Below are 24,777 nucleotides of genomic sequence, written 5' to 3' on the forward strand. Positions count from 1 at the left end.
TAGACTTGCATCCTAATGTCCACGGCAGCTTTCTTCATAACATTCCCAAACCAGAAATAACCCAATGTCCATCAACTGATGAGTCATAAAGAAATTGTGGTATTTCCACATAATGAAATATGGCTCAGCAATATAAAGGGATGAACTAATACAACGTGGGTGAATCTCAAAAGGAAGATACTGTAGAGATTACATTTACATGAAATTTTAGAAATGGCAACCTTAAAATGACAGCATGTAAATCAGTGGTTGTTAAGGGGCCAGGGATGGAGGGGGGGGACTGGCTGCAGAGGGGAACGTTCTACATCTTGATTCAGGAGGTCTTCACATGAACGTATGTATTTGTAAAAACTCACTGAATTATGCATGTAAACTGGCGAATTTATTGTATGTAAATTATTCCACAGTAAGGCTGAGGGAAAAACAGGAGGAAAAAACCCTCAAGGCCTTAGGTTCCTACTGTCAGCAAACTACCTCAGGGCAGCTGCAAGCTTAATACTTGGAATTCTGCTTCCTCTTCTTTGGGTCCTTAGGAATTTCTTTTTAATTTCTTATGATAAGTATTTAGTGTATTTCCTCCAGAATATTTGATGATTTGTTGCAGGAGTTCTTAAAATTTTTTAATAGCCTGTCTGCTGTATTGCTGCAAGCAAAAATCTCATTTTCTGTAAAAATTCGCTGGCTTTTAGTGCTTTAAATGAGACCTAGATAGTTTTATGCAAACTTTTAAAAACGTGGCAGTTCCTAAAAATTGCTCACCTTTATTAGGAGAAACTCCCTGTATTAAGGCTCAAAATTATTATTGCTTAAAGTATGGGAAATTATGTTATAAGTTACCAACTTAGAAATTAATGCTACATATTTTTTTCCACATTTAAATATATTACCAGATAGAGCAATGTGATATAGCATCTAAATAAAGAGTTGATATTAATGAAATTAATTTAGGATGTCAGATTTAGAAATCAGTAAAAGTTGCCTCTAATTTCATATTATATAAATACGGGGGGGGGAGCGGTTAGGGGGGTCTTAAAGTGTTCATCTAACAAACCACAAAATGAATTCAGAATGTCCTATGTAGCAGGTGTTGTGCTGGGGATGGAGGACACATCAGTAAACAAAACTCACATCCCTTCTCACGTGAAACATAGCAGGGAGGAGAGACCCCATGCAGTAACTGCAAATAAGGGCTTTAATAATGTACAAATTGAAATGCAGGGGAATTACAGGGTGCTTTAACAGTATGTCATAGGGAGTCTAAAATATGCTGGGGAATTAGGGGATGTGACCGGAAGGAAGTTATGTTTGATCTGAAAGCTGTGGGATGAGAAGAAGTAAGCTAGACCTGGTGCAGAGGGCAGGAGACAGAGAGGTGGGTAAGGAGCATTTCAAGTGGATGGAACAGAATGGATAAGGTCGTGGAAAGGCCAGCGCAGTATGTGAAGAGGGAAAGTAGAGGAGAACACAGTGATTCCAGAAAGTTGCAAATTTGAGAAAAGAATAATGGAATACCGAGAAGCTTTCAACTTTCAAACACTCATTAAAGTCTTCAGCTGTGGTGTTTAGTTTTCTAGTTTGAACATCAACAGACTACCACTTAACAGAATTTGAAAACATAAATGAGATCCTAGACTAGTAAGAGGACACGGTAAAGTTGATGAACTCCTAGTGGCTTGCACCTTCCTTTCCTCTCCTCTCCTCAGGCCCGATCCATCTATTGAGACTGCTTCCTAAATATGTTTCTTAAATCTAAATCTGCATCTTGTTCCTCTCTCATTTTAACACTTCTCAAATTGGGCCGTACTTAATACATTTTTTCTTTTTTTAAGCATTTGTAAGGGACTTCCCTGGCGTTCCAGCGGTTAGCACTCGGCTCTCTCATCACTACCAGGGGCCCAGCCTCGATCACTGGTTGGGGAACTAAGATCCAGCAAGACACGCGGCGCGCCCGAAAAAAAAAAAAATTCGTAAGACCATATATCACTGAATATAAATTTACGTGCAAAATATAGATCGCTAATAATCACTTTCTATGATTTCAAAAAGGTGACTCTGTGACATAATACTGAAAAGTTTCTATGTATGCAGAAGGAGATTGCCCATTACACTTTGAGCAACATAATTAAGGTAAAAAACTAGGAATTTCTCAGCATACATGCAGGTATTTCAGACAGAAGATACTGGTATGTCCCACACATGCTTAGTGAGGGACCACAGCTGATGAGACACCAAACATTAATTTGTATAAAGTTTACACCTAATTTTAGAGAAAGGATGTTTTAACTCATAGTTATATAGTTATATGTTATAGTTATATGTAATTCAACTGAGTTTTAAAAAATCATTTCAATGAATGCATTCAAAAGCCTAAAGCCATCCAAACGGGAAAATGTCCAAGATATTGAACACGGACTATAAAACGTCATGTTTAGATGAAAGCAACTCAGAAGAATCTGAATTTAAGGCTCAGACCAAATATTGATTATGATAATGAAGCAAGAGCTTTGTAAATGTAAGTTAGAGTTCCTCAAATGAAAGGTCGCTACAAATTACTTTGGGTTCTCAGTGCAATGCAGAATTTGACTCAGTAGGTCAGGAGAGAGGCTGAAGATTTTGTATTTCTAATAAGATTGTAGATCCAGGACTAATTGGGCAAAGTATTAAACTAAACATTAGCGTGGTATCATCCCCCATCCCCCAATGCAGATACCAAATCGGACAGTCCTTAAATTGGACTTATTGAGCTTCTTATGTAAGACAGCCTTCAAGGGAAAAAATACATTCTCCCAAACCCCATTATGTCCCTCCATCTCTTCTGCCATCATAATTGGAGTCCCGCTTCCCGCGTTTCTTAGATTACTGCAGTAGTCTCCTAAATGGTTGCTCTCCCTCTAGGCCTGCCACCTCTCATTCATTCTCCATACCGAAGCGTTAAATCAAATCCTTCAAAAACCCAACTCTGGTCGATATTCTGCTGGGGCCTGGGTAAACTGATCTTCAGCCACTGTACTGCCGCCTCCCACACCTACACTACACTCCGCATGTCGGCCCTAGTGGACTTCGTCCCAGCGGCCTTCCTCTCCGGCCTTTGATTTTTTTTCATGCTAGGCCTTCTGCTTTACCCCTTCTTCCCTGGCTACCCGCCCCCATCACTCATCCTTCAGGACTCAGGTTAACGCCGTTTCCTCTACCCCAGATTCCTCAGATGCATGACAGCTCCCTTTTAGAACTTACTAGACACTGTTACTGCTTATCTGTCTCTCCTGCTCAGCTGTTAGTTGAGGAGAACAGTAATCATGCTTATACCTGTACTCTGCTTATGGCCAGTGCCTGGAACACTAACCGGCACCTAGTAAACACTTGAAGCGTCATTGTAAATGTATTCATCAGCATACATATAAGGTATGATAACCCTTGTCTAGAACGTATACTGATTGTATCTTTCCTCTGTCAACACATTCCTTCCATAGAAAGGAGGTAGCAGGACTGACCAGACCACAGTTTCAACCTGATAAAATCTTACTTATCAGGAAACCTTGATTATAATTTATAATTTCATTATAATTTGATATTAATTTGGTCACCAGATAAATATTAACTACCACTTACTTTGAACAAATGCTAGGCACTAAGGGAAATAAACATTGGAAGAAAGATTGAAAACCAAACCCCTCAAAAACAGAAGTAATGGATATTAACTTCATATAAACAAGTAAGAGCTATGTAATTGGTGTGAAAATAAGAAATATAAACAAGGTACTATAAAGCAGCAAAGAGAGAATATAATTTGGCTTCTGTAATTGTGAAAAGTCTTTCCAAGGAAGGTACAGTGTCTTAGAGGATAAGCAGAAATTTTCCAGATGGAAGGGGAAGTCACTCTCAGCAAAAGAAAGTGTGCAAAAGCACGATTTAAGAGAGGCCAATCCACAGAGACAATCAAGACACGTCTTTGAGGATTTCAACACCAAGCGAATTGAAGAGCTCTGCCCCATGATTTAATAAGTTGATTGCACTCCAAGTGCACAGCAATTTAAGTGAACCGAAGGATTATATCTACAAATTAGGACTTACTAGGCGCCAGTTAGTGTTCCAAAATATTCAGCCTTCCTATCACTCTAATACCCACCTTTCAACCTTCCTGGGTAACTAAAATTATGATTCTCTCCTTTTTCTTAACACCCATCTATAACGTATAATTCAAATAACATACATTCGGGATACTTATTGAATAAGCGCGCTGGTTCTTAATTTCAAAATGCTGAGTTGAATACTTTGCATTAAAAATGTTTTTAATCGAATAATTTCTATTAGTGATTTAGTGGACTTCAGAGAAAAATAAGACATACATTCTATACAGTACCCATTCCTACATGTATTAGAAATAAATAAAAACCATGATAAAATGAGTATGGATTTTAAAAAATCCCCTCCCACCCCAATAAATCTGCACGTTCTCAGGGTCGCTACCGCTTTCTTCACTCTTTGAATGAGTAGTATAAACAACCTGACGTTTTCACTAGGGGAACCTTGGGATTATTAAAAAGTAAAAATTAAATCTATAATGTTATAGGAGCTCGAAAAGTGCTGTAGCTTGTAAAATTGACAAGGTTCTTTTTCTCTTTAATGCTTCTCCAAGTGCCTGTCAATGATGTAAAGCTGTGAGGAATGAGTAGCATGAAATGCAGCTCCAAAGGCTTGAAGTTCCATTTTTTAGGGAATGTATTACACGTTAAAACATTACATTACTAAGCGTTAAAGTAAAACAAACAAATATAGAACTACTTTTTCCAACTTAATAGTCCTTGGCTTTGCCTAGAATTTTCATACGGTTGACTTTACTTCTTCTTACTTCACCTTATGCATTCTTAGTGTTTCTATTTGACCTCTGTGCAGCTGTATTCACAGCGCACAGTACAAACAGGGCCACACCGGCTGCTGATGCCTTTGCGGTCAGTATAATACATTACCTTTCATCCCACTTACGGGAGAATTAAGGGGATGGAGTTAGCGAAAATTCCAGTTAACTACGGGTTTAATTATGTAGCTCCAAATCTCTCCAGGACTCCCCTCCCTTACCTTCTCAAGACCTTCAAGTTAATCAAAAGGGGCTGGTCTGTGGTTACCAACTACTAATTACCTAAGAGGGAAATTTCTTTTCTACTATTTCTAAGAGAATTAGAATAACAAATAATTGTTCTCTCTTCAATAACTTCAGTGAAGTCAAATTTGCTTTCTTTTTCCCCAAAGATTACGTTGTCAAAGTAGTACAGTGAGATTCTTTGTAAGTATAAATGTCTGGTGGCGTTATGTGTTGATTTCATTAGTTCCTGTTTAAGTTGTTAGATAAAAGTATAAAAAAAATTTGGATTCCAAATTTCCACTAGATAATATAAGACATCTTTTACTGTATTTTCAATAGAAACTTATACTTGGAACACTTAATGTATATCAGGAAATTTAAAATGTTTAAAATCATCTAATTGGTATATGTGTACACTAACATAAAGGAAAAAGGAGAGGGAGGGGAAAAAGAGACCGTGAGAAAAGAAGACGATTTTTTCTTCTCTCTTGCACAAAAGAGAAAATTTCAAAAACACTTCTTTTTAAAATTGGAATTGAGTTTTTCAAAAGGGAAAATATGATCCTATGTTTTACAGGAAATCACATATCTTAATAAAAGGTAAAATACGGGCATGTAAACCACAAGGTGGTGCTACAATTCCATGCTGATGCTGAATTTTTAGAAGTTTAATGGACAAAGTAGTTTCTTTTATAATCTCGACTCATAATTTTTTACAATTGAAAAAACTAAGCTAATTGGATTCATTAATTCTAGAAATATTTACTGAAACTACTAAAGTCAAAGTTGTATGCTAACTTCAAAAGTTCATAATTTTAAAGTATGATGACTATACATGTACCTGTAGTAGAATATTAAAAATGCCTTCTTAAAAGTTATCTCTACTTAGAATTTTAACTTACTATTAATGTTCCATAGGTGACAAATATCAAATTACATTTTTATAAGCATAGGAATAAATAAGAGAATTTACTAGTATTTTAAAATGAATTTCATTTTTCTTTTAATTTAACTTCCTCTAAGACTTTTTCTCTCTCTAGAAAGATATATAACTTCCCATCATTTAAAAAAACAAGAAACAAAAAAACTCTCACTGTGTATCTTGTAATACAGGAATGGCCACCATCTGGGTCTGAGCTGCTGCTCTTAAAATGTGTTACAGAGTAGAGCACTAAAATACCCGGCACATTTTCACCATTGTCCAACCTGCTTTCAAATACAAAAGGAGAACCTAACTTCCTCAACGTTAACTGAAAGCGTGTTGCTGCCTTTTGACTGAGCGTGAAATAGCTGTATTTTTGTTGTATTTCAATCTCAATGAGCATATTTAACTTTTTCATTGCAAGATATTCGTCAGTACAGACGGCAAGATGGTATGTATGAGAGCCTCCTGGAGACAATATGCAAGTCCCAGGTGGAGTGTTTCCAACAGGATGTAAACCATGGTCCTCAAGCCTGTACTTGAAAAAACTACTTAGCACGCTGCCAACAAATGTCAACACAAAAATACAGTGCTGGAATGACTTCACGCTGTAAAAGAAATGTACTGGCACCTAAGTTTTCCTAAGAATAGTAAAACTGTAAAGCGGTATAAGCACAGCACAAAAATATTTAAGTATTTATTCAACATTGAATGAAAAAGCTAATATACCAAATGGAATTCAAATTCTAATAAAAATATTACAGTATATTAAAACTGTATAGAGAACTCTATGTACAGGAGTCAAAGTCCTAGAGAGGTTCATGCAGAAAATTCTATAATTAGTGATTTGGACATTTCAGTAACTCTGCAGTTTCTTCAAACCTGGAATATAATACATAAATAATATATTAAGTAAATAACAAATTCATAGTGAGGCATAGGAACTAGGTTGCTGCAGTTATGCTTTTGAGCCTTAAATAAATTTCAGTGATTATTTATAGGTAGTTACTGTTAATAAGTATACTATGGCCAGAAGGGGAGGAAAAACAACTGGAGTCAATTATGTGTCTTTAATTCTTGAAGCGTAAGTTATTTCGGCGCATCTCAATTTCCAAAAAAAAAATATATATATAGTCTTTTAAAGTAGTAGGCTGCATGATAATCTTACACAATTTCATTTCATATTTTCTTTCAACTGTTCTTTAAAAAAATCATGTAATTTCATATTTGTACTAGATAAAAGTATCATATTTAGTACTACCATACCAACAATTTTCTGAAAAGGACTAGCAATACTTTCACAATACTTAAAATGTCTCCGAACCATCCATCTACATACACAATTTAATATTTTGATAAAGTAGTTATCAAAAATAGATAACTTCTCGATTATCAACCAAAAACATCACTGCACTCTTTAATCTCCAATTAATTCCATTAACAATGTTTTACATCACTTGTTGGAAACAAAAACAGTGACTTATCTCACAAACACATAACTGGAGGTGGATTTATTATCCACTGGAGTCTTGAAGGAAATTCCACACCTGATTGAGAGACCTTCAAGGTTTGAAACACACATGCACATTCTTTATATATCGTAATCCAACACAATTCCCTATAGAGAAATGAATTTCTGTTGCCCCTTTCTGTTACTTACATTTTTTTCATCCTTTCCATTTTTTGGATTGTTGTTTCCTTTAATTTAAAAAGCAACAAATTTAGGCCATTTCTCAAAGTAAACCATAATCAGAGATGGACCGTGAACATATAGAACACAGTCTAAAACATTGCATTAAGTACCGTTTATTTATCACAAAGAATTTTTATGAGATTGAGATTTACAGTTTCACTGTTTTTCTTGCCCATGGCTTCTGCAACTAAATCTAATGCTTGCTTGTTATCCTGACCTTACAGAGGAAATCACCTAAGTAGTTGCCAGTTCTTCTTACCTCAGAAATCTCTTTCAAACCACAGTAATTAATAGTTGAGGTTCTGGGAGTTGAATCGGATGATACCATACGATAACCAGAGGACAAAGGAATATTTGCTTGCCTTTCCTCTTTGCTTTTTCTATCTGTGGAGAAATTAATTTTTAGGTTACCTTTTCCTTTCATAGTAGAGTCAAATATCTAAAATTTTATGTATAGAGGGAAGAAACATAAGCCTCTCAATATAAAGTGCCTACTGGTATAGGTCTAGATGAGTTTTTAATATTCTTTTAGGATAATGACCTGCATATGGAGATCTGGATATTAAAAACTGGTCAATAAAGATCACAAAAAGTAACATTATCTTTATCATGATAGCAATCAATTGAATATGCAGGTTAATGTATTTTTAAATAAGCTACTGATCCGTGTATATTCTTTTCTTAAAATGGTGGCAACTATTGCTAAAACTGACTATATGTACTTCCTAAAAATCAGGAAACATTCCACCCTAAGTTGATATGTATGGAAAAAAATTGCTTAAAATTCAGGTTCACAGATTTATTAAAGAACTGAACAACTTTCCATTTCCAGTATCCTGATATTATTCAACAAAATGATGGCAAGGCTTTCCTACCACTGAATTGGATATAGAACATCAGAGATAAAACAAGTTCCTGTCCAACCAATCTCATAAGCCCTATGTTTTTAGTCATGGTACATGTGGCTGCAAAAACAAGGCAAAAAAAAAAAAAAATCAGGTACCCATTTAAACTGGTTTACATAGTTTAACTGTAAGCCTACACAGACAACCTCAATCAGGGAACAAAGTGTTAGCACGTGAGGACTCTGGTCTCTCATGGAGTCAGTCTCTCCTGTCTCCTTCTCTTGCCTGTTTGCTCCATTCCTCTACTTACTAATGGGCATGAACTTCACCAAAAGCATTCCCAACTTAACACGATCCTCAGATCAGACTGGTGAACTGTCACTCTCAACATCAAAAGGAATTCAAACCCTCAGCTTCCAGGTAGCATGGAGAGGTAAGGTGTAATGTGTCAGGCTTCATAAATTTGACTCAACTGATCAGGGTCAGATTATGCATTTTTTTGAGACTAGGTATTCAACTCATTCATAATCTATAATCCATTTCAGATAGTGGTCTATCTGCTCATCACTCTTAAGTCCTAGCATAGGACTAATGTGTTAAAAATATGTTCTGTAACCTGTTATTTAAAAAGTACTAAGCCCAAACAGGTGAAATCGAACTTGGAAAAGGCAATGTTTTGCAAACAGCAGACTTCAGTATTCTTTCAATGCATAAAAACTTGATTTCTACCATATACAGATAGATACTGGTGACAGAAGCACAGACGTTATGTTAGACAGACCGTAAGATAAAGTTCTTGCTCTCAAGGATCTTAGAGTTGAGCTTTGAAATTTGTTGAGTAATGAATGAAGGATAAATGGAAAAAAGTCAACTTCTACCAAATCTGAAATTTGTAGTCTATAATAAATCTACTGCCAGAAGCAGCGTCTCAAATAATTTTATTTAATAACCTAATTATTGAACTTGTTTTCTGTGCAATGAAATTGGCATGTGCACTGAATATGTAGTGTTGAAGAGAAAACGTCAAAGCTAGTTTGCCTCTTTTCCAACATGTCCCACCATTCAACAGCTGTGTGGCCTTTGGCAGTTATTTAATCTCTTTTCCTCATCTGTAAAATATGCGTTATAATAGCACTTATCTTGCTTTGAGAATTAAATGCTTTACTATCGCAGTTGGAACAGTGCAGGCCTGTAGTTACCACTAAAATGTGTTGTTGTTAAATTGTTATACACATAGTAGCTGAAAGATTTAATGAGGTTAAACACCCACAGATTTGAAAAGTTAGCTTCATTATGAATTCTCAACTGGACAAAATATCTCTTCTGCAAATATGATTTAATTACAAACATGACAACATTTAGATCTTTGTCTTTTCAAAAAGTGTAAGAATCAAAAAAATTAAAGCTTTAACTGAAAAGCAGCTCAGAAATCTTATCCCTGCTGCTCCGTCACAATGACAATGTCAGTAGCTTAGTAAGGTTAAGTGACACGGAGATGATTTGTCCTAATTTTAGGTCCTTCTCATTTTATCACCGTCAGTGAACTGTTGAAATGCAGGAGGTCTGTAACACTTTACAGGTTACTGACAAATGTGTTTTTTTTCTCTTACATATATTATTTACATATGCAAAAGCTACTACTTAAGTTTAAATTAGAAACTTTGGAGGTCCATTTATTATTCTAAAGCACTTTGCAATTGAAAGAGTAAAACATCTCTAAAAGTCTGCAATTTTGTACACTGGAATTTATGCAACTACTACATGTAAGACATGTAAGTTGGCTTTTCTAGCAATCCTTGACTTATAGTCTGTAAGTCTGATATTTTCTTTTTTCTTAGGAGCTTTGCAATTTCCAACAAAATAAGGTTTGAGGATAATTAAAATGACCAAATACTATAAAAACATTTTTGTGAAAACTCCTTACCATATCACCAATTCCAGTACGCCAAGAACTTACCCGGATTGAGATTATCCATGTCGCTACTAGAAGCACAGTCTTCACTCATCTCATTAAACTCTATATATTCACCATTCTGGAATGATATGGTTTAGTATTTAGAATAAAATAAAAAGATATGTTCTCATTTTTATGCTCTTACTGCTAAGCATAAAATATACAGATGACATAATAAATACTTACTTTTGATTATTTTATTTACAAGCAAAACATAAAATCCCTACATATAAAAAATGATCTCTTAAATGTGGAAGGAGAGAGAAAACTTGAATCTACTAACTTTCTAGGAAGGAAAGACAGACTAGGACCAGAAATGACATAACTGTCTCTAAAAGCTCAGCTTACAAGTTTGTCAGATTATCTTATTTGATGAAGAGAAAAGCAATAGTCACAACAACCATCACCAAACAGGGTGTTCCTAAACAGGCCTTCATCCCAACTGAACACTTCCCATTACCTAAGTATTCTCTTATTTAACATTCCAAATAAGAGACTAATAATGAACAAAGGAATTACTTTATTGTATCTTGAGATATTCTATAAATGTAAAGGAAGAAAATACCTTTTTAGATAAAAGCATTTCTGTTTCAAGAAGAGTGACACGACTTAGAAGATCAGCCCAGGTTTTTTCATTCACCATCACTTTCCCTTTCATTTTTTCTTCCAAAGATTCTAATCTACTTTCTATGCAAGTCAGTTTCTTCAGCTTTTCTTGGCATTCAGCAAGCATAGTCTGTAGTGCAATAATCTCAGGATTGACTTCTGTATCCTAAAATGATTAGAAAGATTAAAAATATTACACAGATTAAAATTCCTGTAATTCAGTGTATTCCCATTTCCACGTGTTGTTTCAATAGTTACAGCAGGCAGGAGAGCATGAGAGTTAAGAGCGCTACTTCTGGAGCAGGCACCTTGGACACTTAAACTAGCTCATGCGAGATGCCCGATGCCTCAATTTCCTTATCTAAAAAGAAAAAGATGACAAGAGTGCCAACTTCATTTGGGTCTTGTAAGATTAAATGGATTAATTTGTATAAAGCTCTTAGAACAGTATCAGTTTGTACAATAAAACTATAAGTGACTAGCTTCTTATAACTAGATCTAGCAGAAAGCTAAGAGGAAATGACAGAGAAATGAGATTGTTCCGTTTGCTATAAACGGGAAGTAAGCCTAATGGTCATCTGGTAGTTTTTTTTTTTTTTTTTTTGCGGTACGCGGGCCTCTCACTGTTGTGGCCTCTCCCGTTGCGGAGCACAGGCTCCGGACATGCAGGCTCAGCGGCCATGGCTCACGGGCCTAGCCGCTCCACGGCATGTGGGATCCTCCCAGACCGGGGCACGAACCCGTGTCCCCTGCATTGGCAGGCGGACTCTCAACCACTGCGCCACCAGGGAAGCCCCATCTGGTAGTTTTTAAATGCCAACTGTATAACAAGATGTACAGAAGTCACAAGACATAGAAGACAGACAGAAAAAGAAGTTTTAACAGAAGCAGTAGAGACGAGACACTATAATGGGGTCTGTGGCAATAAAGTAATAGCAACGACATTCCGAGAAAGAGAGCAAAAGACAGCAAGGGCCCCAAAAGGAAAATGAAAAGGTGGTAATGCACCATTTTTTTCCATTCATCAATATGGGGAAGAGGTGATAAAGAACCTTCACTAAACAAAGTAGTATATCTCTATCTCTCACCAGATTGTCAATTCCTTGAAGTCAAGTCCTATGTCTTATTCATCTTTGCATTACCCATGACATCTCTCCTAGTACCCTAAATATAAGCAGCAAATAATATCTTTTGAACTATATTCAGTAAGACTTATTGATTCTTAAGTAATGGTAACAAAGGTAACATGTCACGATCAATAATTTAAAAGGCTAGAAACGTTCCAAAGATTAGATGCGGAAATAATCACGTATATCAAAGCAAGAAATATCGGCATCTGTTAAAGAAGTCCCAGATTCTTACTTGCTGCTCACACTTAATTTCAGGAACCTGTAATTCAGAAATCTTTATTTCAGCAGCCTTTAAGTCACAAATATCAAATGCTTCATTAACATCTGTTACTGTATCTTCAGGAATGTTAGGACCATCTTCATTGTACAGGTGCCGGATCACCACAGCTTTCTTCTGCACAGAGAAAAACATGTCAGAGATGCTTCCCTGTTCTCCACAATACACGTAGTAATTTTTCAAAAGAAACATCCTATCTTCCATTTAAGATTTACAGAAGTTTAAATTACCACATATGCATATACCAAATATTACAAACTTATTATTTTAGGTGTGATGATACAATTGTGGTCATGATTTTTAAAAAGCATTCTTATATTTTACAAAAGTATTGAAATATTTATTCAATGATGTCTGGGACTTGTTTCAAATGGTTTCAGGTTTAGGAGAAAAGATGTTGGGAAAAGTGGTTACAATTAAGAAGAAACAAGATTAGCAAAGAGTCGACAAATTGCTGAATCACAGAATGGATACTTCTGTACAGGTTTGAAATGTTCCATAAGAAGAAGTTACTTTTAAAAGGTTAACACACTATTCACATGTAGATAATCAAGAACTGGCTTTATGAGTAGGACTCATTACAATTTTTTTTTTTGTATTAAACAAACCACAAAACATAAGACTGTCAATAACAATTCAAACTAAGGGAAAGTCCTGAGAGTAAGGGCACCAGGTCAAACCACATTTACGTAGGACTCTTCTGCCTACTTCCTTTTCTACGGGCAATCCACGTATGAACATGAACTCAGCACATGTGACATAGAAGTCACAACTACCACCCCAGAGAAGGCACTGGGGAGGAGACAACTTGCTTCAGTATTGACTCAGTTTTTCATGTAAACAAAGGAATGCACTTACTACTCCAACTTTTCTAAACTGGAATACTTTTAATAACTATTCAAATTTCTGAGAATTAAGAATTTGATGTAATTTACAAAATTCTGATGGATAACAAAGGAAACTTTATCTTACGAAAATTAAAAAGTCTAATGTCTTCAAATTTTTTATCTTTCTTTGTTAGGACAATTTAGATCACCCCTCAGCCCCCATACTGAAATAGAAGATTGAAAAATGCATCCAGTTCTATCAACTCATACTTAGTAAGTCCTTACAGTGGACCTAATCCTGTGCTAAGCACAATGAATATAAAAAAATCAGTGTAAGAAAATCCCTGTTTAGACAAATTCTAGTTGGGAAAGGATACAAGACACTTACATTCCTTTTCATATTGCCCTCATCACCTGGAGCAAAACAGGCATATTTTTTTTAAAAGTTACTGACATAAGAGCCTTTTTCTTACAGTTAAATGTCACTACTTTTTATAATGGCATAAAGTATAAATATCTTCACAGATTCTGTTTATATAACTCATATTTTGAATTGGGGAAAAATAATTCCCTAGATTTTACTTCAGCCAAAAAATACTCACATTCCTTTATCTAATGACACATTGGTTATTCATCTGGTAGTCTATCTTTCAATCTCAAAGGGCTTGCCCAAGGTGGAAGACAGCTGAAAGTATATTTACCATTATAAAATAATATTTTGCCTTCATTTTCCCTTGGAGATGGAAAAACTATCCCTAAAGGCATTGGACTCATTCAGCCACAGGTGCTTGAAGCAGACAAGGGCAGGGAAGATATCTACCAACAAAGAGAAAATATTCAAAACACTACCCCAAAACCAGATTATAGATTTAAGGAACTATCAATCATTGGATAATTCACAGTCCTGGTATAGAAATACGAATGTACGTAAATCATGACCTATCACTGTAAGTAAAGGGAGGGTCTTTAGGAAGACTAGGTATGTAATTAAGTGCAAATGTTCATGATCACAAAAGGCAGAATTAAAGATTAGAAATATAAAGAGAAAGGCTGTTCAGTTGTACGTTTCTACCCTCTTCTTATAACTTTAGGAATGTTCCCAGATAATATGTGATATGCTCTGTTAAAAATCCTTACACTCTAATGTCTAAGCAGAATGTTTTACCAGATGCTAGTCAGAAAAGTGAACCTTATACATTGGATTGACTAGGTAGGTAACTCTTAACACTACACAATGCATTCTCTTTGTATTTTCCCACCTTTCCCGAAGTCATAAACCTGCCAGTGACGTCAATGCCCACAGGTTCAGTTGACGTCTTCTCAGCGCTTGAACAAGGTTCTGACTTAGCAGAACTGATTTTTTTTCTTTGTTGTGATGGAGCCTAAAAAAAAGGTATTAAGATGTCATAAATTATGTGGGAAAGCATGATGTATATATTAAATTCCCCTATCACTTAAATTTTCATATGAAATGTGACTGCCAAATAATGCCGAGTCTAATGAGACTACACGTCTCTTGAAAATTACAAAGTGATGAAACTGTATTATGTTTGAACTATTAGTTTAGGACTAGTAGCTCCAAGTCACAAATGTGCAAAAACAAGTCACTAGTATTTAAAGCAAACATCAGGCATTGTAAGGTTACCCAGACCTGTGAATAGTGCAGTAATTGCACTATGCATTAATTTGCTGACTAGGGTATTGACTTTTTAACATTAAAATATAGCAACTTAGCCTAAGTTAAAATCTATTAATAAAATTACCTTCTCAAGACCACTCAACTCCTTGTGCTTTTTCATCACACAATTCAAAATATCACATATAATTTGGATTTTCCATTCTGCAAATCCACATTGGAGAAACTGCTTTTTCGTCAAGATTGGTTTATAATTAAATAGATCACGAAGAAGCTGTAAAGAGGAAACAGATCAATGAAATAATTGGGAGCAATTTCTTTCAAAAATCCAAAATTATAAATGACCACCTGGTCAGGGATGTACTGCCATTTTTGAGAGGCGAGAGGGGAGGATTAAGCCATTATATATAGGGCACTAAAGAAACCTGTAGGGGTGCTGTGAGTCCTGACCAGGTAGGAGAACAGGTAGGAAACAGTTAGCTAGGGATGTATCAGAGTATAGATAGCTGTCCAGAGAGATGAAAAAATATATAAAAAGTTCAAATATCCTCATAGGTACTAAAAAAAACCCCAAAAAACTCCTTAGCTCGCTGAACAAGATTACTATAGCAGATATCAGAAAACCACAGTTCTATTTGTTTATAGAAATCATGACTTGATTTTTAGACAAGTTGGTAGGCTACTGAGTTTCGATTTCTCATGTATAAAATGAGAGATACAGATTAAACCAGTAATTTTCAAAACCTACTCTGTGGACCCTGGGATTTCCTAGAAGTGCCTCTCAGGCTTCCATGGAAGCTTTCTGGGGTGAGAGACAAAGAAAGGGAAGATTAAACAGAGACTATATTTAAAGGCTACCATTTCATCAAACTCTACCTAAAAAAGAAAAAAATCAAGATTTGATTTGATAAATGGGCTTTACTATTTTTTTAAAAAGGTTAAGAAAACCACAGTACGTGAACAAAAATTAATGATACAAAGTAGGGTTCTGAAAAATCAAACATGAGATTAAGTTCAGGATACATATAGTACAAGTGCAGGTACTAGAGTAGATAATAAGACATGGTTTCAGACCTCAAGGAACACAAGTTGTTCCAACATAAGTTGTAGTCCCTTCTTATAAACAACTAAATTAACTCACAATTTTCTGAACCACAAACTTTACTCACTAAAACCACATTTCTCTCTAACTTCTGCCAGTATACCAAATTTTACTAAAATTTGATATAAAAAAGGCAAATGATAACCAGTGACAATTACCAGTCCTCATATTCATTAGAGTATGACACATACAGCAAACTTGAACTGCATCTTGATTATAACAGGGACTGCATTTACAGGAGATAAATGCATCTGAAAATACTCTGTCAACTATGTATGCAGCATATATTTGAGTTATAATAACATTAATCTTAAGAAAACCATTCAATGACTTCTAAAAGAATTATTGTTTCATAAATTCAAAGTACCTTGTAGACAGTATCTATGAAGCGTAAGTCATTCTTTGCTATGAGCTCTACATTGGAGTCCACCAGAAGTTCTGCTACATAAGGTGAATATGAGGTAAGGGAATAGCTGATGATGGGCAGAGAGGCTGCTGTGTCTCCCTTTACCAAACTGTTAGGAAAAACAGAAAAAGATTTTTAATAAGCTTAATGCCACAAAGTTGGATAATCAGGGAAATAAAAGAAATGCTGTCAAAAACTCATAATTTAACACAATAGCCATAATAATTAGGTGATGCACAAGACCCTTTAGATTCCATCCCCTACTCTAAACCAGTGTAGGCAAATTAACTATGAAACAAAAACTCTTTAGTACCAACAGTCTGTTTACCACAGTATTTATTGATTTTCCAAAGCTTAGCCTTACTCGATCTAGTCCATTTTCTCCTACTAATAAAGCAAATGTACGGTCTTACAGTACACAAGGAGGCTTTACGGTTTTGCAAACACTTCTCACATTACCTCACTTGCTCTTTATCACAAAGCTGCAAAGGGAAAATATTAGGAATTCTAAGTTACAGATGAGGAAAACAGGGCTGGAAAAGCTATCAACTGTGACCAGGCTGACCAGTTTACTATCTTCCCCTGACATCAGGCCCATTTGGAATCTACCTTATTAGCTTACGCTAATTCCTCCAGCCCAGAAAGGTATCCTACTCTTGTTATCTGTCATTCATTCTTTGTGAATCATCAGTCAAATCTCAAGCCTCCCATGAAGCCATCTTTCTGATCCACAAGGATCTCTCTCAGAACGACTCCCCAGGTGTTCAGGATCTGACACCTGATGCTCTGCCTTGTACCGTTGTCTAACTGTCTCCACACACAGATCTTGTTTCTCAAGAAGTGCCTTCACTGATTCTCTCACAACAAGGCACAGAAAGTATTTGTTCAACGGATGCGATAATGTACTTACTTAGAACATTTGTTTTCCACAAAATTCAAACACATACATAAATCTCCCCATCCCTGCCCAATTTTTTTCAATAAGGCAGAGAACAAATATGATAAGATTATATTTTGTTTTTTGCAGGACAAACATAAATTGTTTCTCTTTTATGTTCGTGGGTAAAATTATAATTTACCCAATGAGAAAACTGCTCTAGCAACCTTGTCTCTCTGTAAGACAGTTCAAAACAGGAACTGAAAAAGTACTTTTTTAGAGCAAAATGTGTCCATTTTATCCACATTATGAATAGAAAACAGTCAGGTCTGCATTTAATACCTCTTAAATTAAACAATCTCAAAAATCTTGGTTACCTAGTTTCTAAGGACTTAGACTAGAAACAGTAAGAGAAACAGACATTATAAATTGACAGGCCAACACGAAAAACAGATGTCAGGAAAAAATTTTAAAATGGCAAAAAGTATACAGAATCAAAATACACGGAGTGTGTATCTGTACGTGTATGTGTGCATGTCGGATCGGGGAGCGCAACCTGAAGCAGCAGCAAGTAGCACTACCCGTCTCAATAAACCCTGCAGACATTACTGTCTTATAAGATAATCTAAACTTGCTCTTAATGATACTCTTGGGTCAATAAGAAAATCAAATGTTTGAAAGCTGTATTCAGAAGACAGGAGAATCATCAGTATATTTTAGAATTATTCCTATCCAAAATGTCTGTTAAAATGTTAATACTTAAAGTGGGAAGAAGAAAACTTGGCTACTCAAACTGACTGAGCCCCTGCCAGTCTGGAGAGTAGAGATTTCCCTGTTTTGAGGAACCAGTATATGACTGGTACACACCGTGGGAGCAGACTAGGGAATGCCTTCTGCTTCTCACATATGATGCTCGTAATAACAGTCATCAGAGCTACACCTTCCCTAGTCTCCTCAGTATCCGTTCACTCGCAGCCTTCTCTTGGTTAGCTTTCCCTAGTTTACAAGACTATCTAGGATTCTACTGCGTTAAACCAACCCAGTTTCCCTCCCTTCTTGAACATATGCCTAATCTGGACTTGTCCCTCGACACAGTCATTGAATAAATGTCTAATTAGCTTCTAAGATGTGCCAGGCAGTTCTAGATGTGGGGGGCTGCAGTGAACTAAACAAAACGCCCCAGATGTCAGGCTGCATTCTAGTGGGGGGAAACATTTAACCAGTGGGGCGAAACATTTAACATTTAACATTTAAGCCATCCCAGGGAGGAAGAAAAAGAGGTATTAAACGATAAGAGGATGATGGGAGTACCGTATTAGGTTGGCAGAATTAGAGAAGAAATGTACCTTGTGACATTCTACAAAGGCGAGTAAGTCACATTTGGAAAGTGGAAACTAAAGCAAAAGGTTTAAGTGAGATAGCTTAATAACAATCTTCAAGCATGGTATAAATTGTCATAAGAAATCTATTAACTAGAATCTCCCGAATCAAAAAGGAATACCACCCAACTAAGTGTGCGAGGGTGGTAAATTACAGAACTAATGAAATCCATTACACTTCCGTGAGATTAAACGTTGTACAGAGACCACGCCTGATTCTAACAATATTGTGCTTCTACTTCTAAAAGTTGTTTTAAATCTCCTGAGTTGGAATTTTTCATTAATTCCTACTTAGAAACAAACTCCTAACTGCTTTCTAAAAATCTCTTAGTCATTTCAAGGAAAAAATTTAAAGGACCCAGATAAAATCTAGATTTTTATTTAGATACTCCCCTCATGTCAAGCATTACCTCACATCATTACTGAAAATAATACAAAGAAGTTTGATATTGTAGCTCACCCTACACAATCCACCTCTCTAGGATAATTTAGCGAGCGAAGCACTTGTTCTAGGTTCCGTAAGCTTCTTTTTAAGTCACCTGTTGCCATTATTTAACATTTGATTCAGCTCCAGCTTTGGAAATTATCTAATTTTTCACCTAAAAAAAAAAAAATCCATGAAACACTGCTCAACTCTTTGTATCTTTGAAGCTTCTCTAATATCTTTTGTTCAATCTCATACACACTTACCATATTTATCTTAGCTATTTCTCCCCTAATTCATCTTCCCTACTGGTGTAGTACTGTTTTGTATCTTCCATATATTCCTGAATGTCAGGTGTACTTTTCCCCCTCAATATTTTTTCACTAAAAAAATAAGTTTGCCTTATGTTCATCTTCTAACAGTGTGTCTGATATTATATGACACTCTCCCAAATACTTAATGGTACAACAAAGTACAATTTGGGAAGACATATCACCCTAAAATAATCTCCACCAATGAGTATTGTGGATGCTTATAAAGGGTACATAATAAAAATCAGTAAGAAATGGAGACAAAGAAATTTAGCACAGATTTGGTCAGTATTCCCAGGGTTCTGAACTTACATAGTTGTAAATCAGATCGTTTGCTTAAAAAATAAAAATAGATAAGTTAAAACAAATTCAGAATTCAGCTGGTTAAATATGGAAGCTGGTTAAATGCATGTTACCTTCATTCCCTTTTCTAAACACCACTAAAATGAAAGTAAATGATTAGAAACCATATATACTCATCAGGGTAAAGAAAACTAGAGGGGATTCCACATGACAAAGGATGTGTCAACAAAATTCTGGAAGATGGAAAACGGATGGATGGGTGATAACCAACCTAGCAGAGCAAAGGTAGGTCAATCCCATCCTCCTGTTTAGAAGGAAGCCAACAACAGCAACAGGTTCAGAAATGAGGGGACCTGATACTTCTGAAAGGCTGAAGGGTAAGGCCACGGCCTTGAAATAAGAACGATTATTTGAAAGTCCGTATAAGAAGGTGCTAAACCCTAGATTTTTACTTTCCCTCTGCTTCCCCTCCCACCCCCCACCCCCAGACACATACAACTTGCTCAGCTATAGGCAACTACCTCTGATTCCCCAGGTTTAGCAATGAGTTTTTAGAAAATATCAGCACAACCCATAAAAAAATTGACTTGGAATTCATTAAGATTAAACTTCTGTTCTACAAAATACACTGTTAAGAAAATGAAAAGACAGGCTGCAGACAGAATATTTATAAAACACGTACTGGATAAAAGACTTGTTTCCAAAGTATACAAAGAATTCTTAAATGTAAGAGTAAGAAAACAAACAACCCAATTTAAAAATGGGCAATATCTGAAAATCTCATTAAAGAAGATACACAGATGGCAAATAAGCATATAAGATGCTCAACATCAAATGTCTTTAAGTAATTACAAATTTAAAAAATGATACCACTGCATATCTATCACAATGGTTAGAATCCAAAAAACTGACAGTACCAAATGCTAATGAGCATACAGAGCAACAGGAACTCTCATTTTTGGTGGGTGGGAACGCGCATCACATAGCCATTTTGGAAGACAGTTTGGCAGACTCTTACAAGGCTAAACACCATACAATCAGCAATCGTGCTTAGAGTTATTTACCCAAGTGACTTGAAAATTTAATGCACATACAAGATCCTGCACGCAAATGTTTACAGCAGCTCTGCTCCTAATCACCCAAAACTGTAAGCAGTCAGGATGTCCTTCAATAGCCAAATGAGTTTAAAAAATTAACACATCCATACAACAGGACATTATTCAGCAATAAAGAAAGAGCTATGAAGCCACAAAAAGACATGAATGAACCTTAATGCATATTGCTAAGTAAAAGGAACCAGTCTGAAAAGGGTACATATTGTTTGGTTTCCATTTTATGATATTCTGGAAAAGGCAAAACTGTAGAGACAATAAAAACTACAGAGATCACGGCTGCAAGGATTCAGAGGTAAGAGGGAGGGTCACATACAGGTAATGTGCAAAGCTACCTCACAGAGCGGGTGGATGGAAAAGCTGCTAAGTAACTTTGGGAATGAGTGGAGCCTGTGAGACTAAAGGCAAAATGAGCTGCACAGAAACACTGTACTCCAGTGTATAAAGTTGTTTCCCATGTACATATGAGTTAATTCCACATATATGCTGGAATTAAACAATTAAGCAAATGGATGGCTAACTAGTAGAAGCCAGGATTCGCACTGCTGGAGTGAGAATTTACAGATAAGCAAGGGGACAGGATTGAAATGAGCCACACCTCATGGTTTAGTTAGACATGCAAGTATGAACTCATGTTTAGCTTAATATAGATGCAGAATATGTGTAATGCTGGATTCCTGGAGAAATGGCCAATTCTAGGACTGGGTCAGGAAATATGAGATGAGCCTGAGGCATTATATAATTCTAGAAAGTAAGAAATTACACACAAAACAAACAAACCAATCCCACACGTATGTCATAGGGACACAGGAACCAAACGAAGCAGCTTCCAGTGGTCAAAGCTGAAACAATTTGAACAGCAAAAACAACAAAATCAGGCATTTGATAAAATTCAACATTTAGGATATAATTCTTCGTATGTTAGGAATAGAAGGGAACTGCCTGCAGTTATCTGCAGGATATCTACAAAAAATTTACTGCAAACATCATATGTAAAGGTGAAATATTGAAAGCTTTCTTCCTGAGACTGGGAAAAGGCAAGCTTATCCACTCTCACTATTTCTATTCAATACTGTACTAGAGGTCTTAGACAGTACAAAAATACAAGAAAAAGAAATAAAAGGAATAAAGACTAAAAACGAAGAAATAAAAATGTCATTAGTCACAGACAACATAATTGTATTTGAAAAAATCCAAAAGAAATCAAATGGATTTAGCACGGCTGCTGGATAGCAGGCCAATATACAAGTATCAATTGTATTTCTCTGTACTACCCAAATAATTTCTAAATTATGTTTAAATATGTTAAAAAATATATGTGTAAATAATTCACTAGCCTCCAATATCATAAACATGTGAATAAGTCTAAAACGGATCTGTAAGACCTCAAAACAAAAAAACCAGAAAACTTCATTGAGATAAATTAAAGAAGCCCTAAATAAGAGGTCTACATCTTGAGCAAGGATTTAAAGACTCAGTAAGTCGATCCATAATTCAATGTATTCCCTCCATGCCATCCCTCCCCAAAACTCCCTGCAGTTTTTTAAAGGTGGAAATTGACAAGCTGATTCCAAAATTTGCATAGATATGCAAAAGATAAACAATAAATAACACAATGCTGAAGAAAATCAAAATTGGAAAATTCAACCACTGGATAATGAGACTCATTATAAAGTTAAATTTAGAATTATTGAAAATATCTACAAACAGAACAATGGAATGGAATAACGTACAGAAATAGACCATGCATACAATGACACTAGACTTATGACAAAGTTGATGCAGAGTAACCCTGGAAAATGGATGCTCTTTTTCAAGAAATGGTACTGTGTCAACTGAATATCCAAATGGGATAAATAAATCCTGACCCCCTGATGTAAAGGGTACCTCACATCCTTCATAATTAATTCCAGGTTTGTTGTTGAAGATCTACATGTAAAATGTAAGACAAATAGGCTTTCTGGAGATCACAGAGTAGAATATCTTTATGATCTTCAGGCAGAAAAAGATTTCTTGTCTTATAACTGATAAAATGAACCACATTAAACTTACTAACTTCTGTTCATCAAAAGATACCCTTAAGAGAGTGGAAAGAAAAGCCACTGAGTGGAAGTTGATACTGTCAATATATACAACCAACAAAAAGATTCATAGCTAAAAGAAAATCCTACAAAGTAATAAGAAAAAGAAAGACAACTCAATAGAAAAATGATAAAGAGATCCGAACAGGAACTTTACAAAACAGTAAATGCGAAAAGATACGCAACCTCATTAATCATTAGGAAATCACAAAGTAAATCCAAAATGTGAGGTTGCAGAGCATTTGAAACAAACCACAATGGTGTGAAAGGGTAAATTAGTACAATTACTTTGGGAAACTTATTAGTGATACCTACTAACATACTCAGGGCCCATGAAACAGGAATATGATGCCAATGAATACAAATAACAGAATACGTGTGTACATTTATGTGCACCAAAAGACATGAACAATATTTGGGATTTTAAATTAAATGGTTCATTTTTTTAAATCTCAAAGAAAATGATACCATGGAATTATATTTTTAAATGACTCATTTTATTGCATGGTGTAGGGCTTTCACTAGATTCTCAAAGGTTATTCCCAAGGGAGCTTCCTAAACTAAACAGGTAAATAAATGGTTAAGGACTTTTGCTAGAAAGAGACAAAGGGCTTCTAAACTGTAAGTCAATCAGCCAGTGAGGCAAAGCTCAATAACGCACTTAAAAATAGCTAGTATTTGTAACTATCCATGGACACTTCATAGAAGGAGAATAATATATAACAATACCTTGAGTATTGAATTCTCTGGGAATGAAGCTCCTCTAAAATGAGTTCACTGACATTAAAAACAAAACAGAACAACACATAAATCAGGTGAGTAGAGTTAGTACGGTCATTTCCCCCTAGTCAACATCCCAGCAGCTGCCTAGGATACAAATCACCTTCTTGCACACCTTCCCTATATCTACACATAATCAGAGGTGGGCTAGCAATTTGCAAAATCCTAAATTTAGTAAGCTTTCTATTTTAAGCCACTGGCCACCCAGCTCTGTACCCTTTCCTCCTCTTAAAGAACATAGAATCTTCCTGTTCTAAGCTTCCTCTCCTTTATCAACACGGTAAAGAACACGTTATTGAATATACTTTTAAATGCTCACGTGTGGGTTTTAGTCAATATTTTTCAGCCGACCAATTACTTCAACTAAACACATTTTTAGGCAGAGGGAATTTCAAGTAGTGTCAAATGGGAGGGAACTAGAGAAAAGAGGAAGTGATCCTAAAAATTACATTCTACAATATACTGGCCAAGAAGGGTAAACCTTCTTTAACATCTTTTAGGATAACTGGGGGATTTATGTGCATATGGAAGCGGTTGAAGATGACTTCCCAGCCTTTATTTTCCTGGGAAAGACAAAGTGGGAACTAATCCGGTTGTTGAATGCAAAAAGATATATATTCTTGGGTGTTGCCCCTGGCCAATATAGTAGGTGTTAGCTCGTTTTAAGTTCCAGACCCACATATTGTAACACAATTCTTCTAGGGGGACCTTTTCTCCTAAGACATTCTATAACTTTTATCTCTTCCCACAGACTTCCTTTAATCCTTTCAGATGTATGTTCCATCTTTGCGGTACATGGAATTTTTGTTTCATTTAACACTTTATGGTATCTTTCCGTCCTTCCTTTCTCTTAAGTCCTGTAACATATACCAATATCTCATTATTTCTACCTTTGGTAATGGAATTTCTGTCAACAAAGTATGTCCCTGGAACACATCCTCTTCAGTACCAGCAGAATAAATATTTTGAAGAAGAGTAAGATACAGGTACAGCTGGGATCTGTAGGTGAAGGAGATAAGTGATAAACAGGAT

At 35.8% G+C, this 24,777-nt stretch overlaps 1 protein-coding gene across 2 annotated transcripts; it reads right to left on the reverse strand.

The window, feature by feature from the left end:
- Positions 1-6,694: 6,694 nt before the first annotated feature.
- On the reverse strand, positions 6,695-19,326 carry CEP44 (centrosomal protein 44). Of its 2 annotated transcripts, XM_082657500.1 has the most exons (9): positions 19,195-19,326; positions 16,440-16,587; positions 15,098-15,244; positions 14,594-14,716; positions 12,463-12,624; positions 11,060-11,266; positions 10,498-10,573; positions 7,955-8,079; positions 6,695-6,884 (listed from the first exon to the last, which is right to left on the reverse strand). In XM_082657500.1, the coding sequence occupies exons 1-9, from the start codon at positions 19,281-19,283 to the stop codon at positions 6,879-6,881; spliced, it is 1,083 nt and encodes a 360-aa protein (XP_082513626.1). In that variant the 5' UTR covers positions 19,284-19,326; the 3' UTR covers positions 6,695-6,878. The 2 variants fall into 2 exon arrangements, with proteins under 2 accessions (XP_082513626.1, XP_082513625.1); XM_082657499.1 differs by lacking the exon at positions 6,695-6,884 and having other exon boundaries at positions 7,327-8,079.
- Positions 19,327-24,777: the final 5,451 nt, after the last annotated feature.

This window comes from Grampus griseus, assembly GCF_964374135.1.
Source record: "Grampus griseus genome assembly, chromosome: 6".
NCBI lineage: Eukaryota > Metazoa > Chordata > Mammalia > Artiodactyla > Delphinidae > Grampus > Grampus griseus.

Bases quoted from the DNA above. Each gene is read 5' to 3' on its own strand.
- CEP44 (XM_082657499.1), bottom strand. From the start codon at position 19,283: ATGGCAACAGGTGACTTAAAAAGAAGCTTACGGAACCTAGAACAAGTG. The intron at 16,588-19,194 runs GTGAGCTACAAT...TTTTCCTAACAG, and splicing joins AGAGAGGTGGATTGTGTAGG to TTTGGTAAAGGGAGACACAG. The intron at 11,267-12,462 runs GTAAGAATCTGG...TAATCATTTTAG, and splicing joins AAATTAAGTGTGAGCAGCAA to GATACAGAAGTCAATCCTGA.